The 16,537-nt window shown below is 35.9% G+C and overlaps 1 protein-coding gene across 1 annotated transcript; it reads right to left on the reverse strand.

Moving 5' to 3' along the window:
• Positions 1 to 288: 288 nt before the first annotated feature.
• FAM83C (family with sequence similarity 83 member C) lies at positions 289 to 13,662 on the reverse strand. Its single transcript, XM_081948650.1, has 4 exons — positions 12,829 to 13,662; positions 8,603 to 8,770; positions 5,888 to 6,012; positions 289 to 2,571 (listed from the first exon to the last, which is right to left on the reverse strand). Exons 1-4 carry the CDS (start codon positions 13,348 to 13,350, stop codon positions 1,713 to 1,715), a joined length of 1,674 nt encoding a protein of 557 aa, XP_081804776.1. The 5' UTR covers positions 13,351 to 13,662; the 3' UTR covers positions 289 to 1,712.
• Between the last annotated feature and the right edge of the window lie 2,875 nt (positions 13,663 to 16,537).

The raw sequence follows: 16,537 nt of genomic DNA on the forward strand, positions 1-16,537 counted from the left end.
ATGGTTTAACCTTTCATGCTGTTGTTGATGATTATGATCATCATGGTCATTAAAGTTGCTATGATCACTACACACTTTAAGTTTGCTTGCAGTTTCTTTAGCTATTTTTAGTTTTATGGGGTACAAGTGCTAACCCTACGACCAACTCTCCTCACCTTATCCGGACTTGGGACTGGTTTGGTTACCTCAAACAGATTTGTCTTAGGTGGAGTTATTTTTTTATAGCCTATATTATTTGCATATAACAACTGTACTTTACTTAGTAGATGATAGTTAAACAAATAACATAGAATACTGTTTATTTCAAAAGCACCATCAGATTATACATTGTCAAGGTTATGATTAACCAGAGAGAGAAAGAGACAACGAGCAAGAGAAAAGAAAAAAGAAAGAGGAGTCCTTAAGACATTTATACATTAAATTGCTATTGACAGAACTACCAGTTTTTGAAATTAAAACAATGTTACATTTATTATTAAAACAATCATAGCTTTCCTTGTGATTCCTTCATGAAATCTCAAAAATCTAAGGTTAAACTAAACTCCCTCAGGAAGCATATCAAATATTGATTTTCAGAATTAGCAAATGTCAGTGGTGACAATTTGTTCTTCCATACAAAGGAAGCCCAATTGATTAAAATGTTTAACTGCTGACATATACTTGAGCAATCAAAGAACACTGTCTTTGAGTTCAGAGGACTTACAAGAACATCACTTTGACTGGACAGAAAATGACTTCTTCTGAAGTTACTTATTATAGTAGAAATAAATTGAGCTCAGCTTTGATCGTATATGCTCATTATTAAAATCTGATTGACCACTTTGAATTACAATGTTATATATTAATGTATTTAAAACATACAGCATATGAACAGAATTAATGCAATGCATCTTACTTTTCCAGTTTGTAAACAAAATTTTAAGACAACAGTCAATTAATAATTGCAATATTATTGGCATTTCTTTTCTTCTGTACCTGACAAAACATTTTTGCAGGTTTTTTGCTGAGTCAAAGAGATTATTAATTTTATAGTGTTAGTATTCTGATATTTAAACTAAAAGTTGCATTTTACTTGTCTTTTCCTATTTCTGTCATGTTTGCAACAGAAGGAAACAACTGAGAGTTCTTTATTTTCTGCTACTTTGGTAAATGTGGATTTCTGTAGTTCTGCCTTAAACAGAATTGCAGAATAATCCACATTGGGCAATTGAGACGTGTGCTTTTAACAAAGAAATGCATTATAAACTCTTTACCAACCCTTTAAACCAAATTGTTTGTACTGTACATTTTATACATATATATATCTGATTTTATTTACACACTTATATTTGTCTAATTGTATAGAACCTATTTTATTTACAAACTGATATTCATCAAATTGTTTAAATTGGTATGTAGTTCCTCTCTCCCCTATTAAACTGAGAAATAACCTTGTTCTCAACATGCCTTTTCAGTATTTTAGGAATTATGAATTGTGAAGGATCCTCATTATTTCCATGAGGCAAAAGTACCAGACATTGTTTTCAATGTTCAAAATGCATGTCCTTTCAAATTAACTCTAGAGGTAAGTAGTAAAAATTTTAAATCTCTTTCACAGTTATGTGATTATTTTTTCTCGCTTTATTAAGCTTCTTTAAACTTTCCCAATATTTATGAACTAAATCTGATGTATTATCATAGTTTCATTCCACATTTGAAATATTTTTGTTAGATTACATTTCAAATCGACTGTGAACTACTTTTGGTTTTGCTTTGTTATAGTTGGTAATCAAATCCAATTTGCTGTGACCAAGAGTTCTCCTTTTATCAACCCTATGTATGTTGCTGTTGTTCTCCATTGGCATATCCTCAGAAGCATCAAGGAATCTAGGAACTGCGCCCTTCATCTCATAATGTACAGATTTAATAGGATTGTTAATGAATTCTTGGTTGTATCCATGATTTACTGGTTTGTCATCCTTATGTAGTTTGCTTGCATTTTCAACTGGTTGAGTATAAAGGAACTTCTTGTTATCTTTTGTTCCCATATTCTCAGGAAGATGTCCATTTCCTGTATTGTCAGCTAATATCGGTGAAGATGCTGATAGCAAAGATGTCTTAAGCTTCAATAAATTAGGAGCATCGAGTGGAGGCTTTAATTTATCTAATATGTTGCAGTTAGAGTCTGGCAACTCCCTGGGCTGGTATCTCAAGTCATTGTGTCCCATTAAGCCTGAAATGATCTTTCTTGTTTCACCTGGAGTTAATTCTTTCTTTTCACAGAATACATTGGAAATTGATTGGTTATGATATGGCGATTTTTTGATAGTCACAACACTGGAATTTGAAAGGGTACTTGACGGACTGACACCTTCATACTCATTCCGTTGAATATGTTTTAAAATGGGCTCAAATTTCTGCATGGTCTTGTAAGGAGAAGATGTGGAATTTTCAGCACTGGACATTCCAAGATGATTCACTGAACAAGATTCAGCATATATGCATCGGAACTCTCTGTCAAAATCATCAACAATTTTTCCTTTGAAGTGCATCACTAAACAGGTATGTACCTGGCTGCAGAGCCATGTAAAACTGAAATGGAAATAATTCAGGGACATGAAACATCAGCATATAATTAAATTGTACACATCTAAAAGATTGAAAATTCATTCAGCAATATTTATTTACAATATTAGTACTATTTTAAGTATGTTTATCAGCATATCTTTAGCACTATTGCTGCAATACAACAGTGTACCATCATTACTTTTTTAAAGCATTGAGAAAATAATAAGTGGAACAGTTTGATGGTCAAAATCTTAGATTAGATTAGCGTATATGTGTGTTTATACTGTGTTAGGCAATAAATGAAGGTAGTAGCTGAGCATGCAGACAAGTTATTATGGTTCAATTGTTATAGATAAACAGTTAAATGACAGACTCATAAGAATTATAAGGAATTGGTTGCAAGTTAATTATAGATTTCAAAGGTCATACTTATGGCTTAAGAGGAGGAGATCTATAGCCACCCAGTGTGACTGAAGCTCATTTAGAGAAGAGTTACATAATGACACTGTTGAGAAGAATTCTTGAGCATTTAAAAATGATACAGAAAAATAATTTTATTAATCTTAGATTGATTGGTGGGAGATTTTTAATCAAATTATCAGTGATATCTAATCCCTAAATCCTTTGAAAACAGCAGATCAGACTGCCAAATTATATAACCATGGTCAACTTCCTACTGGAATCTTTTTAAGTTGACATTTTGGGATGATATATTGCATACACTAAGATACTTTGAGATGGTGTAATATGGTAGCATGGCATGGAGTTGGCAGGCTTCCTGTAAGTAAAGAGGGAGGACAAAGGTAAAGCTGCTATTAAATATTTGTGTTGGTGAGTCAAGTGTAGATTGTTCAGGTGGAAGAAAGGCAGTGACACTGCATTATTAATCAAGGAAATAGTTGCAATTAAAGCAAAGAAAAACCATTTCCATTCAAAATGTAGTCAAAGGTTTGCCAACTAAGGCAAAAATAACTGAAGGTTAACTAGTACAATATGTAAAATGAATGGTGTGCTGTTGTGATGTATCATTTCTTGCAGGGAAAGGGTACTTGAAAGTAAATGTACTGACTGGGTGAGGTGACACTTTCCCAGGCAATGTTGGTGTCAGGTTTCTGAAAGATACCCTAATTGATTCATGAGCCTTGAGCCAAGTTTCAAAATAAAACCAGTCATTTATTAGGAGCACCATTTTGACAATACCCTATTGCCGTCAGATCTAAGCCTCATTTGAATTATAGCTGAACTTTACTCCTATTCCTTCCCTCCCCTCAGTCTGTGTCATAAATCACATTCTCCAATGAGGTGCCTGCTGTAGTAATCTGAGATCCAACTCTAGCCGAAGGTATGCGTGGAATGCGCTCCACACACACCCTTTCCTCACCATGGCAACTTTATGAGTTGACAGTTGGTTCATTATCTGGAGATTCAACCTATCCCCAATGATTTCCCCTGTCCCATCAGAACTGGAAGAGGAGAGACTCCAGGTCCTGTCGGTGAAGCAGTGTTTTAGGAAGCATGGCTTCTTTCTTATTTTGTCCGGAAGAGTTATGCACACCTCCAACTCTGTCGTTTTTCCAAAGGAGGGAACACTTCTCACCAAGCACTGGGCCCAAATTGTTAATAAAACTCTGGCTTGTGGGTGTGCGACATGCTGGCAATGAGCTTGTTATAGGGGCCTTAACTTGATTTTTTAAAATTGATTTGGATTATGTACTATACTCTCACTTTCGTTGACTGCCCAGGAGCCCATTCATTTGATGAATAGCCCTATAAATTATTTACAGGGTTGATCCTCCTGGAGGTATCTGCCTGTTGTACCAGATGAGATAGGGTGGACATGTTCCAGGTGCCATTCCTTAAATGTCATCCTGTAGGTCGGACCTTGGAGACACATCTTCTCCATGGCTAACCCAGTCCTTTTTAAAAAGTCTCCCCCATGAAATTTGGACAACCCCACCCCCATTCTGAGCTTGGGATGCTGTGGCACTTTGATGGGAAATGTTACAACTTTTGCAGGGTTTGGGAGTTTATTTTTTTTTAATGGAATGTTGCTATGAGCCACCTAGGATTATCATCTATAACAGGAATTTCCAACCTTGGCAACTTTAAGCCTGGCGGACTTCAACTCCCAGAATTCCCCAGCCAGCAATGCTGCTTCACAAAGGGCCAGACCAGGAACACCTCAACAGTACTAGGAGGAAGACGATAGCCAAGGTCAGCTGAGGGTAGCAAGGGCAATGGAGTGTAGGGTGAGATCAGTGAAGGCAGAGTGCAGGGCAGCCAAAAGAACAGAGTTGGGAAGAGGTAGTTAGGTAGGGTAGAATTGAAGGGAAGGTGAGCATAGCAAGGCAGCAGAAGCATGATGTACTGGCCTAATGATCATGTGGTCCTGGCCTAATAATGACAATCAGAAGTACTGAAACTCATAAGCACAGCAGTCATGTGATATTTTGCCTAATAATTATATGCTTAGCAATAAACATTTCGGTCCCAATTAGGGCGATTAAGCAAGGACTCTCTGTATGCTGTTCTCCATTCCTTGGAGCTAGTACAAGACAAACATTTAATATAATAATTAAGGGGATCAAAATTCCCTAGGATTTCTTTCACTTTAAGTATATATATATTTGCAATATTATAATGCGTTCCTCTGCTTGTTTTGGGAGAGGAAATGCTATAGCACTTAATAGGCTTTTATCTTAGAATACTTTTCCCTAAGCATATTCTTTCCAACTGTTGAGATTTCTGCTTCTACAACCTTCAGTTGACTAGAAAGTTATAAAAATTTGGAATCTCGGAAAAGTATTAGACTGTGGGACTGGGGTAGGAGTTAGAATGTGTTTTTAAAATTGGAATCCTAAACTCATGTTATAGGAGACACATTTAAAAAAAAATCTTTAAAAGAATTGAACTTGTTTTATATATGTTTTAGTTTGATTTTTTTGTACATTTATAAATGGCACATTCACCATTTGCAAATTTCATTTTCCTTCCACTGAAATGGAAAATACGCAGTTTTGTGTAGCACTAGAACAACCTTAGACACCTGACCTGTAAGAAGGATACAAAGCACTGCAATTTTAAATAAAAGTAATTTAAATAATAGTTTAAATAATTTGCTACATTCGTTTAGTCAAAGGTGTCTAAAAGGCATGGCTAAAAAAAATCAAGTTGCTAGTTGCAATTGTGCAATAGAAACTCTGGCATCTTGACTTCTTTTTTTTTAACCATACCCTGCAATCACTCTGAGTTAGGACAGATTAGTCCCAGAAATCTCTAGTCAAACAGGCAATGCCCTTTGCAATTGACATTATTCTGAAGTATACTTGTTAAGTCTTACCTATAAGTCCCTGCAAGGACTTGTTCGCAATCTATCAATACAAATTTCTCAAGGGCTTGTCCTGTAAGCTTCTTGCCAGCTTTACTATAGTATATGTCTCCACTTACAGATCGTATGCGCATATTCTAAAATAATAAGAAAGCATAAGAAAGATTCAAAAACAGATACTGCTGACTTTCTGTGCAGAACTTATATATATTGTAACCCTATGAGTGAACATGAATCTTAGTATTAATGGTTGCAAAACATACCTAAACCAATAAATGTTTAAATTTTTTTTTTGTAAAATCCAGCACGCTTCGTTAATTGTATCAGTTTTAACCCCAGTTTTATCATTTCGTTCCAGAAATCTCTTGTAAATTTTAAAGGATATAAAATTCCAGTCTAAATTAAGTATATCAAATATAACTACTGCAAATGGCATGACCAGCAATTGATTTGCTGGGTGTTTTATTAGTTAATGCATTGGGAGCAGTGGACATAATTTGGAATTTTGCACGTTTGATATGGTCTCTCTCACAAAATGGTTGTTAAGATTGATGCAGCCAATCACAAAATGTTCATTTATCAGAAGGAAAATTGAGCATCCCCTGATTTTATTTCCTAAGAAAGTTGGGGGGGGGGAACCCTAAATATATTATTGGAAATTCAGGTAATGCTCAAGATGGTATTTTATTTTGCAGCATGCATGCTTCCCCATTATTTTTACTTAAAAGAATAAGAAAAATAAAACTAGGTAGCATAGAGAATTTGGAAAGCACTAAGTAATATGTTGGTGGGCACACAATAGACCGCTCAGTCTCTGATGATGGAAAATTAGAAACAGTATCATTTCAGTAATTTCCAGACCTTATTTCAATATTTGAAAGCTGCAGTTGCTCTGGAAGAATGGAAAATTACTGATAACAGATAAAATGACAATAAGTTCCAAATGGCAGGGGTTGGGGGTACGGAATAAGATGCTCTTGTAGAATAGAGTATAGTTAGTCCTCTAATTACGACCATTAATTGAGCCCAATTATGTTGCTAAGTGAGATAATTGAGTTTTGCCCCATTTTAGGACTTTCTTGCCACAGTTGTTAAGTGAATCATAGTATTTGTTAAGTTAGTAATTCAGTTGTTACGCAAATCTGACTTCCCCACTGACTTTGCTTGTCATAAGGTTGCAAAAGAGAATCACGTGACTCCGGGACACTGCATCCGTCATAAATATGAATCATTGTCAAGCGTCTGAATTTTAATCATGTGACCCTGGGGATCCTGCAATGGTCGTAAGTATGAAAAATTGTCATAAGTCACTTTTTTCAGTTCATTTGAATAGTCACTAAATGAATTGTTGTAAATCGAGGACTATCTGTAGTTAGTAGTTAGGCTTATACTCACATTGAAAGTGCCATAGTTACCCAAAAAGAAGATATCCATGAACTGGACATATGGTAATACTTGCTCACTAAAAACAGGTTGAACAAATATGCAATATAAATCCAAATCCGAACTAATACTTTGCTTCCCAACCTAGGTTTATACTCCAGAAAAACAATCCCAGAGATTCTTTTTCTCCTGCAAACATATATACTGTATGAGAGCTCTGTATGTGTGTTTGCGTGTGTGTGTATAAAACAACTGTATTTGATTAAAATTGTTTGCAAAATACAGTACCCTAATAACAAAATTAATTAATTGATCTTCCATTTGCAAATGCCAATCATTTTCACTCTCAGATATAAATGTCAATGCACACACATTCTCTTGCCTTTTTAAACAGAAACAACAGCAACAACAACAACTAGAGTAGAGAGGGTAAATGGAAGTGACAGCTATTTTGACTCTTTTAATACACACACACACACACACACACACACAACATACACCTGTAGATCCTCCTGGTCTGGTTGAATATAATCTTATGCTGAAATTCTCTCAATTCTGTTGAGCATTAGAAGTAAATTTCACTCCATTTGTAATATATAAAGGTGGCAAGCGTGAATTGCAAATGTGTCTTCTTTAATTTTGCCTCAGCCAATCAATTAAAATAATTCAATGAAAGCAATGTACAGCTTTTCATCTCCTTTATACTGAAGCACAAGGTTAAAAATATGGACAACTGTGATTGTGGACTGCTTTTTTTCAGTAAATCAGGTTTATTTATTAACTTAAGGCACTGTTTTGCTTTGGGCTTTTCCTCGTTCAATGGGTATGTGAAAGGCAAATGTTGGAGATATGATATATATCAGCACATAATTCTTTGAAAAGAAATACTTAGAATGTTTACTTGCCATCCAGTTGCACCTTATGCTTCAGCCATGTTGTTTTACATGGAAAATAGGTTATAATTCAACCCTCAATCATCCAATAAAGGTGTATTACTGATAACAGAAAAGGGGTAAATATGCTTCGGAAAGTATCCTGGAACTGATGTTGTATAAGAGAATCATTACAGATCCCCAAACAGTCAATGGTCTATCAAGGACCCTAGGAAGGAATGAAGGAAGACCTTATACTACTATTGTTGTTGTTGCTTTTGCTGTTGTTGCCCTTTGATTTCAATTATTGCCTTTAGCTGAACAAACCAACCCATGTTCATCTGAGTGATGAGAATGACTGAAATAAGAGCAGATTTAAAATTCTCTTTTTTCCTCATTTTCATGTTACATTACATCATATATTAATATTGACAATTAAGTTTAAAAAAATCAAAATTGATTGAAAACATACCAGAAAGTCATCCATGGTGACCTGCATTTTATTGCACATTTCTGTAAACTCCTTTAGGTTTTTTTCATCAAGGATCAGATAAACAGGAACACAACGTTTGTTTGAAGCTTCTATCAGATCACTGAGTATTTCCATATCTGTGAATTGATCCATCACAATCGCAATCACCTACACAATTTTTTGGTAGGTTGGGGTAAAATGGAGAGTAGAACAGAAGACATTGTCAAAACATGATCAGTGGATCTGCCCTATTAAACAACCCAAATATCCATATAAGACCCTTTTTAAGTGCTTCGGGCTGCAATTTTTTAAAACTTTCATCAAGGCTTTTTCTGAATAAATATGGCTTTAATAAAAGAAGAAGGGCAAATATAGTTAGTACCTAAAGTCAGTTTTGAAACTTTGTTCCATAGTGCTTCCTCACTAATTACTATTTCTGAATCTTTTCTTTTTTTTCACTCTTGTTTTTATGGAGAATCCAGAGAAATCTATGGGCAAATGTATCTTTTCTATCACACAGAATTATGAGAAGCTATAATCTAGTGACTTTTCCCCCTGTATATGTGTGATGTAAGGCACCTTGCATGTTATAGACTGGTAGATTTGTTCCAGAATTGCTTTCCATATCCATTAACATTTTATAATGATAACATTCCACATGTCAACATTCCAGGAAGGAACCAAGTAATTAGTCTCTATTATAAATCTTGATTACCATGAAGTGTATGTACAAATGGGGAGTGTACCTAATTCTTCTACTCTTTCTACATTCTCCTGCTGCTTTCTCTTCTGACAGAACATTTCCAGGAAGAATTGATGGAAAACTTGGGTATAAATGTAGCAGAATAGGGCGGCAACATTTTGTTTGTTTGTTTTATTGGATTTTTCTCCCAAAGGACTCAGGGTGGCGTACAGCATTAAAAAACACATATTACAAAAGTTAAAAGGAAATTAGAAACAATCCAAAAAACAAACCCAATTAATATAACATTAACATTTAAAAAATTAGATAAAATTAACAGGCCAGACTGGCTTGCTGGAAAAGCCAACTTTTTAGAGCGCGTCGGAAGGACCGGAGGTCAGGGATTATGGGAAGCTCCGGGGGCAGCTCATTCCAGAGGGAAGGCGCTCCCACAGAGAAGGCTCTCTCCCTGGTAATCTTTTGAAGAGATTAGTGATGTCAATATTGTGAAGATGGAGAAGGAATTGCCTTGGGGCCCAGAGGTCCACTGCGTTTCCCCTGGCAGAGCAATACTTACCCCATGACTTCCACAGACTATTGGATGGTCAGGAATGCAAAGAAATAAGGGGAAAGGAAATAGATATACCATGTCTGAGTTGCAAAAAATCCAGATGCCCACTAGCAAATTCTCTTGCCTTGAGGTCCAGAGAGCTCTCCTTAGGTCTCAATTTAAATGTTTTCCCATATTGAAAAAGAATCTTATCAACTAAGAAAACAGTTCAGAGGACAAAAGCTAAGTTAACTTTGTCCTATTTTTCTATTTGCAAGGAATTTCAAATGTAGATGTAGCATTCAGAAGTGGCATCTCTTGCAACTTAAAATTATCTGCAATTATCCACTCCAAACACACGAATCACATAGAGCTTCTAATTACTTTTCAAAGAAGAATTTAGGCAATTTTTGGACTCTTGGGCTTCTAATACGGCATGCCTGAATAGCACTGTCCCCCATAATAATCCTACTTGGGGTTGCTTCAGCTTCTTGACCTACCTATGGTTTTTTAGAAATTGTTTTAATTAAATCAGCATCCTATAAAACAAAGTGTCCATCTTAAACATTGTTCTTACTTTAAAACATGTTTCTTTATTTCACACTGACCCCAAAGGCATCTTATAAAAACCAAATGATATGTTTGGAAAATGCCTATCCACCTCCCTCCACAAAAAAGTCAGAGTGAACTGAAGAGGGAGAGAGTCTATTTGGATTAGTAGGAGTGGCAGAAGCTAGTTTACTTGCTGGTAAATGAATATTTTGATATCATCCATGTCTTTCATGCCTCTTATTTTGTAAGACTTTCCTATGCCATGTTGTCAGAAAACCACATGTGCCTGCTGAATTCCTGCTCTGAAGATTTGATTGTAGACTCTTACCAACCAGAGAACAACCTCCACCTCAAATTGATGAAGCCCTGTTTATTTAAGTATTCATTCATGCCTTTCTCTTCCGCCTACCAAGACGGTTTACATTTAGAAAGTAAAATCACATTTAATTAAACTATGGCAGCCCATTTACCGTTTGTGCCAAAACATCCTAGAGAAAAATTTGGATTGCAGTGCTTTCTCCAGGGCAAAAATTTGGGAGCACTTCAATTTTCAGGAGGCATCATGCCTGCTCACTGCCTATGGGAATCACACCCTCTCAAAAGAATGTAAAGAGCGGCCTAGATTTAGCTAAGAAAGAGGATCCTATAGGTCAGGGGTGTCCAAACTTGGGAACTTTAAGACTTGTGGACTTCAACTCCCAGAATTCCCCAGCCAGCTGCTTGCTGGGGAATTCTGGAAGTTGAAGTCCACAAATCTTAAAGTTCCCAAGTTTGGACACCCCTGCTATAGGTATTTGATCCATCAAGTTTATTGGTTTTGGCATCGGCAATCAGTCTGCTTTGTTTTGATAAGGCATTTCTGTCAGCCAGATTACATCATGTGTATTTGAGAAAAATTTATAGGAGTAAATTAATGGATAGGAGAAAGATATTCTAAATGTCTCTTTTATACAGAAAGCCTTTTTTTTTAAAAAAAAAATATCCCCATCTCCTTCCATCGGGCATTTTTCTTCCATCTTTTCTTCCATCTGATTTTGAATTATTCAGAATTTCTAAGGGAAAGCCATTTGCAAAACATAATTATTATATTTTTAAAAAATAATAATTCCTGCTTATTTTATGCAGCATTCTCAGACTTTTCTTGTATTCATTATTTTCATTTTAAACTAATTTTGTTGAGTAGACTAACTATGCTAACTGCCCAAAACCTTCCAACATTGACTGAATGAAAATCTATTTAAAATTCAAATCTCACATATTTCTTACAATTTTCCATTTAAGTAATTTCAATAGGGACACAAATGAATAAAGTCTGGAATATTGGTTTTGATGCAACAGTCTCCCTTCCATAGAGACTTTGAATGGAAGTGCCCACTAACAGAGGAATATTTTGGGGTGATTACTACACAAATATATACCAGTTTGGTGTAATGGTTAAGACATCTGGCTAGAAACTGGGAGACCAAGAGTTTTAGTCCCACCTTAAGAACAAAGCCAGCTGGATCATTTCCTCTCAGCTGTGGGAAGGAGGCAATGGCAATCCACTTCGGAAAAACTTTTGGAAAATATACACACACAGGACATATATGTGTGTATGTTCTATAAAGTCTGCTAAAGTGGGGAATCTAGTTGGATTTTGAAGCAAATATCTTGGAAAACAAACAAAAGAAATCTGATAACTAATTCATAGACATTCCCTGGGAAAGTCACATTGTATGTAATGTTTCCCATATTTATTACTCATCAAAGTACTCCTTCAAAGTACTTCTTTGTTAAGCCTCAGCTGACTGTAGCAAAGGCGGCCAAATTGAAGGTTCAATAGCTAGGTGTGTGTATGGAATATTTTTATCTACCGCCTAAGGGCTATACCTACTTTAAATAATGCAGTCATAAGCATTTTCCTCACAGTTTAGCACAATATGGAAATTCTGGTTCTAAAACAAAGAGCAATTACTCCTCTGATCTTTGCATAAGATATCCAGGACGTGCTCAGACTCCTTTGCTCCATAACTGTGAAGTATATATTCCAAAGCTGCTATGATTTCATTTGAACAAAATACTATGCAATGTAATCATTGGACCATCAAACATTGTTCTGTTCCTAAACTACTTTGAACAGTCTTCAGAATAAAAAGTGTCCAGTTCTGCTCACTTGTTACCTTGGAACACTTGCAAACGTGTTCCAGCATAGCTCAGAAAACTAAAAATCAAAGAACAAAGCTAATTTCTTTCTGCATGTATACCAATTGTTACATATAAAACTCATACACACATAGCAAAAATAAATCCATCATATAACATATTAAAGGTATGGGCAGAGTAAGAATTAAAAAAATAAAAATAAAATGGCAGCCACTAGTTCTAATTTTTTAAATATATTTTAAAAACCACACCGATTAGCTTTATCTCCTCTTTTTCAATGCCTTAAAATGGTCCACTTACTGTCTTGGCCTTGCTTATTAGAGATCGAAGTAATTCTTTCACATTGTTTGCCTTGTCCCTTTGGAAATACAAGCTGACTTCTGTTCGGTTGAGCACTGTGACAGAAGGCATCATAGGCCAACCGAGCTCCAGTTGAGGGGGATCAATATCTGACATGAATGGGAAGTATGTCCCAGATGTCACCTCAGAGAGGAGAGATTCCTTGTCCATGCTGTCAGCTCTTGAGAATCCTGCCTCCAGCCCCTTCTTTGGAGATTTTGGGATGCTTTGGATGTGCTGGCTCATGTAAGCCATGTCCATTGTGGAGAGGAAGGGTAGTTCTTTTTCTTTAGCGATGACTTGCAGATAGCCAGTTTCTCCTTGTTCCAGGAAGGCATCCACAGCTAGCCTGGCAGTCTCACTATGCTGTAGCATTGAAGGGCTGGCTTCTTTCTTCCAGGGCTTTTTCAGATCTTCCAGTCGATTTTTCAGTTGCCCGGTGCTCCCTTGGGAATTCCCAAGGCTTTTGGGGAACCAACTCATGCCTCTAGAGCTGGGTGATAAAGCACCGGAATCCTTGGTGTTCCCTTGTCAGAGGGATATTCTGAGCTTGACTTTATAAATCCCTGTAATTCCACAGTGAAGATGTCCAGATGAAGAAAAGTCACCACAAACAATTTGTTTTATTTCTGGTTTTACTTCTTCTTTTTTTCTAGATATGCCCCTGTTCCTAGGGAGAAAATTAGCTCAAAATTCTAATTTCCATGGCTTGTTTTGATGCTGTCTTCCTTATGGAAATGCTAAGAAAAGTTTCTTCCTCTTCTTTATAGGAGCTGCTGCTTTTAGGTATGCTTCCTCAAGCAATAAGACTCAGCTATGTTCCCGCCCAAAAGTGATTTCTCTGTTGCAGTCAAAGCACTGAAACCTGTTTTGTAAGTTTTATTGCCTTGAGAGGAAATGGGAATGTTGAAACTTGTTCCAAGGTCAATGTGATTTATGCAATACGTACAAACAAGCATAAATGTTAAAACAATGTAATAACCTGGAAGTGAGAGGAAAACTGCAATGCATTTATTAGCATCCATTCTATTTTTCTATTCAGGTATTGAAGAAACAAAAAGAGAATTGCCAGTGCCACAAGACTCTGCAAACTGGTTTAATTCAGAGCAGAGAAATGTTTATTCACAATGCCCCAAGTCCAGATTTTGTTGAAATGCAACAAGGAGGATTAGGTTGTTTAACTTTAAATCTTCATGTAATTTTCCTACTCTAATTTGCACTCCTATTTGTCTCCTGCTTCCATATGTCTCTCCCTGTATGTGTACATAGAAAGTAGGACTATAGGCATGATACGGAGATTTGTAGAAAAATAATAATAAATTTAGTTTAGGAAATTTAGATAGAAAGAAGGGATTATGATGCTTTTTGGATTAAATTTGCAGCTTCTACCAATGAGAGAAAATCAGGAGCCCAAGCATGCTATTATTGTCAATAACTTATCACTATTTTTACCATCTGTCAGGGGCAGGGCTGGGAAACAGAAATTTGAGTGAGTTGGTCTTTACTGAATAAAAATCATGGAAGCTGTGCGCCATTTCTATGCTTGGTTAACACTTTAATGTTTATATGAATAATATTGGGTGGAGTGAATAATGGCTAAATATCTTCTATAGACTAGCATCTGAAGGTTTTGCCTTTGTCCTAGTAGTGTGCGTGAGTGTGTGTGAGTGTGTGTAAGCGTGAATGTGTGTAGTTCTATTACCTTGGGCCAATCACTTTATCTCAGTCTTAGGAAGGAGCCAATGGCAAAACACTTTTGAAAGCTTTCAGAAGAAAACTGCAAGGACTGGTCCAGGCAGTCTCTGACAATTGGACATAATTGAGTGGAAGAAAAAAATTGATATGAGACTCCAGGTTTTCCCAAAATTGTAAAAGTTGTTGATTTAAGAGCTTTAAATTCTAGCTATATTTGAGCTACTCAATAAGTAGTTGAGTGAATACCATTTTAATATTCTCACTGTTATGATTAGCCATAAAAACTAAAGAATTTGAAGGAAAGGGGGTGTTTGGAGTGCAGACACTGTGGTTGAAAACCAGTCTAAAACTCCTTAAACCCAAATGTTTCTTTTTTTCCAAAAGTTATGTGGCAGCTGCTCAGCCTTACTAAATCTATCTTGCTAAGTTAGAACCACCAAGCTTGTAATTTTATTGATAATTTGCATGTTTCCCCATCTAGCCTTCTGCTGGGCTACAACTCTCATTACCCACAAGCAGCAAGGTTTTATGTACTATAGTATTTTGTTATCTTCATGATTGACTCAGATTGCTATCATACAACAGTGGATATCCTTTCTTGCTGTTTTGTTTATCATTATGTAAGAAAGATGCAGAAGTGAGAATGACTTGGCTGGAAATGCCTGTTTGGAGATCTTATTAGGATTAAATTACCTTTCCCAAATTATTGATTATTCCTCAAACAAATAGTAGCCACAGCTTGCTGTGATAGCAGTGGATACTGCTAGGGATAATAGAAACATCTCAAGCAAATAACACAAGATATTGAAGAGGAATTAATAGGAACAGTCTTTAAAAGAGAAATAAAGGACGGGAGCAATCAAGGTTCTTAAGTATCATGAGCATTGTTACACAAAGTAGATAATTTTTTAAAAACAGTATTTTCTTCATTTTTTGACAGCGATTTCTAGATGCTAGCATATTTATGAGTAGGTAAGACCACTCCAGTAAGTTAGAACTGACTTGAAGAATGAAGAATTATTGTATTAAATCATAACACTTCCAATGAAACATCACATCTGAACTCAATTGGATCCTTCTGTGTTTTTGTTTTCTTGTATCTCAAATAATTCAAACAAGCAACTTTAAACAAAATCCATTCAAGAACCAGTATTTACACCTCAAGTATTTTCATATGGCTTGAAAAAAGGTAGGAGTTGATTGACTTTCATAAATATGATTAATAAAGAGCCTCACAGACATTATTGGCCAGAAATTAATATAATGTGCCATTTGAATAATTATACTTCTCTCTAAACAAGAGGTTAGATCAGACTCAAAATTTCAAAGGCTTGGCTATGAATCACCAAATCAAAGAGAAAGAGAGAAGCCTTAGAGTTTATCTTATAGCACTTCTCTATCTAAGATCATAAAACAAGCAAAACATGCTATGAATGAGTACACTGGATGAAGCCAAATAGAGTTCCAAGTATGTTTAATCTCTGTTCTCCAGCAAAGAGGTGACATACAGAAGAAGGAAGTAAACTCAGGAAAGAATCATTGTCCCACCCACCTTCTCTTTACAGGAAAGAGGGTTTTTCTACAGCCTATCTACATTCTGAAGGTTCTGCCGACAACTGCTCTGGATGCCTGATTTCCTTCTGGACTATGAGTGACTACAATTCCCAATTGCTCTTTGTCAATTTCCTGGTCTTAGCGGATAATTCCAGCCTGCCGCCAGACAAGATTCCTTACCAGGAGCTCAAATATGGACACACACTCTCTTTTTTAACAGCTTATGTTAATAATCAAAAATTGCAAACTAAAATAATTTCATCTTTTATAATTTTATCAGCCCAACAACCAAGAATTAAATAATACCCCAATCAAGTTAATAGTAATGCCAAACAAGTTAACAGTAATTAGCCCAATGTAAGAACTTCCAAAACCACTCCCATCAACACTGACATGGCATGCCACTAGAATATAAATTGAG

Source organism: Natrix helvetica (genome assembly GCF_964273705.1).
Source record: "Natrix helvetica genome assembly, chromosome: 3".
Classification (NCBI taxonomy): Eukaryota; Metazoa; Chordata; class Lepidosauria; order Squamata; family Natricidae; genus Natrix; species Natrix helvetica.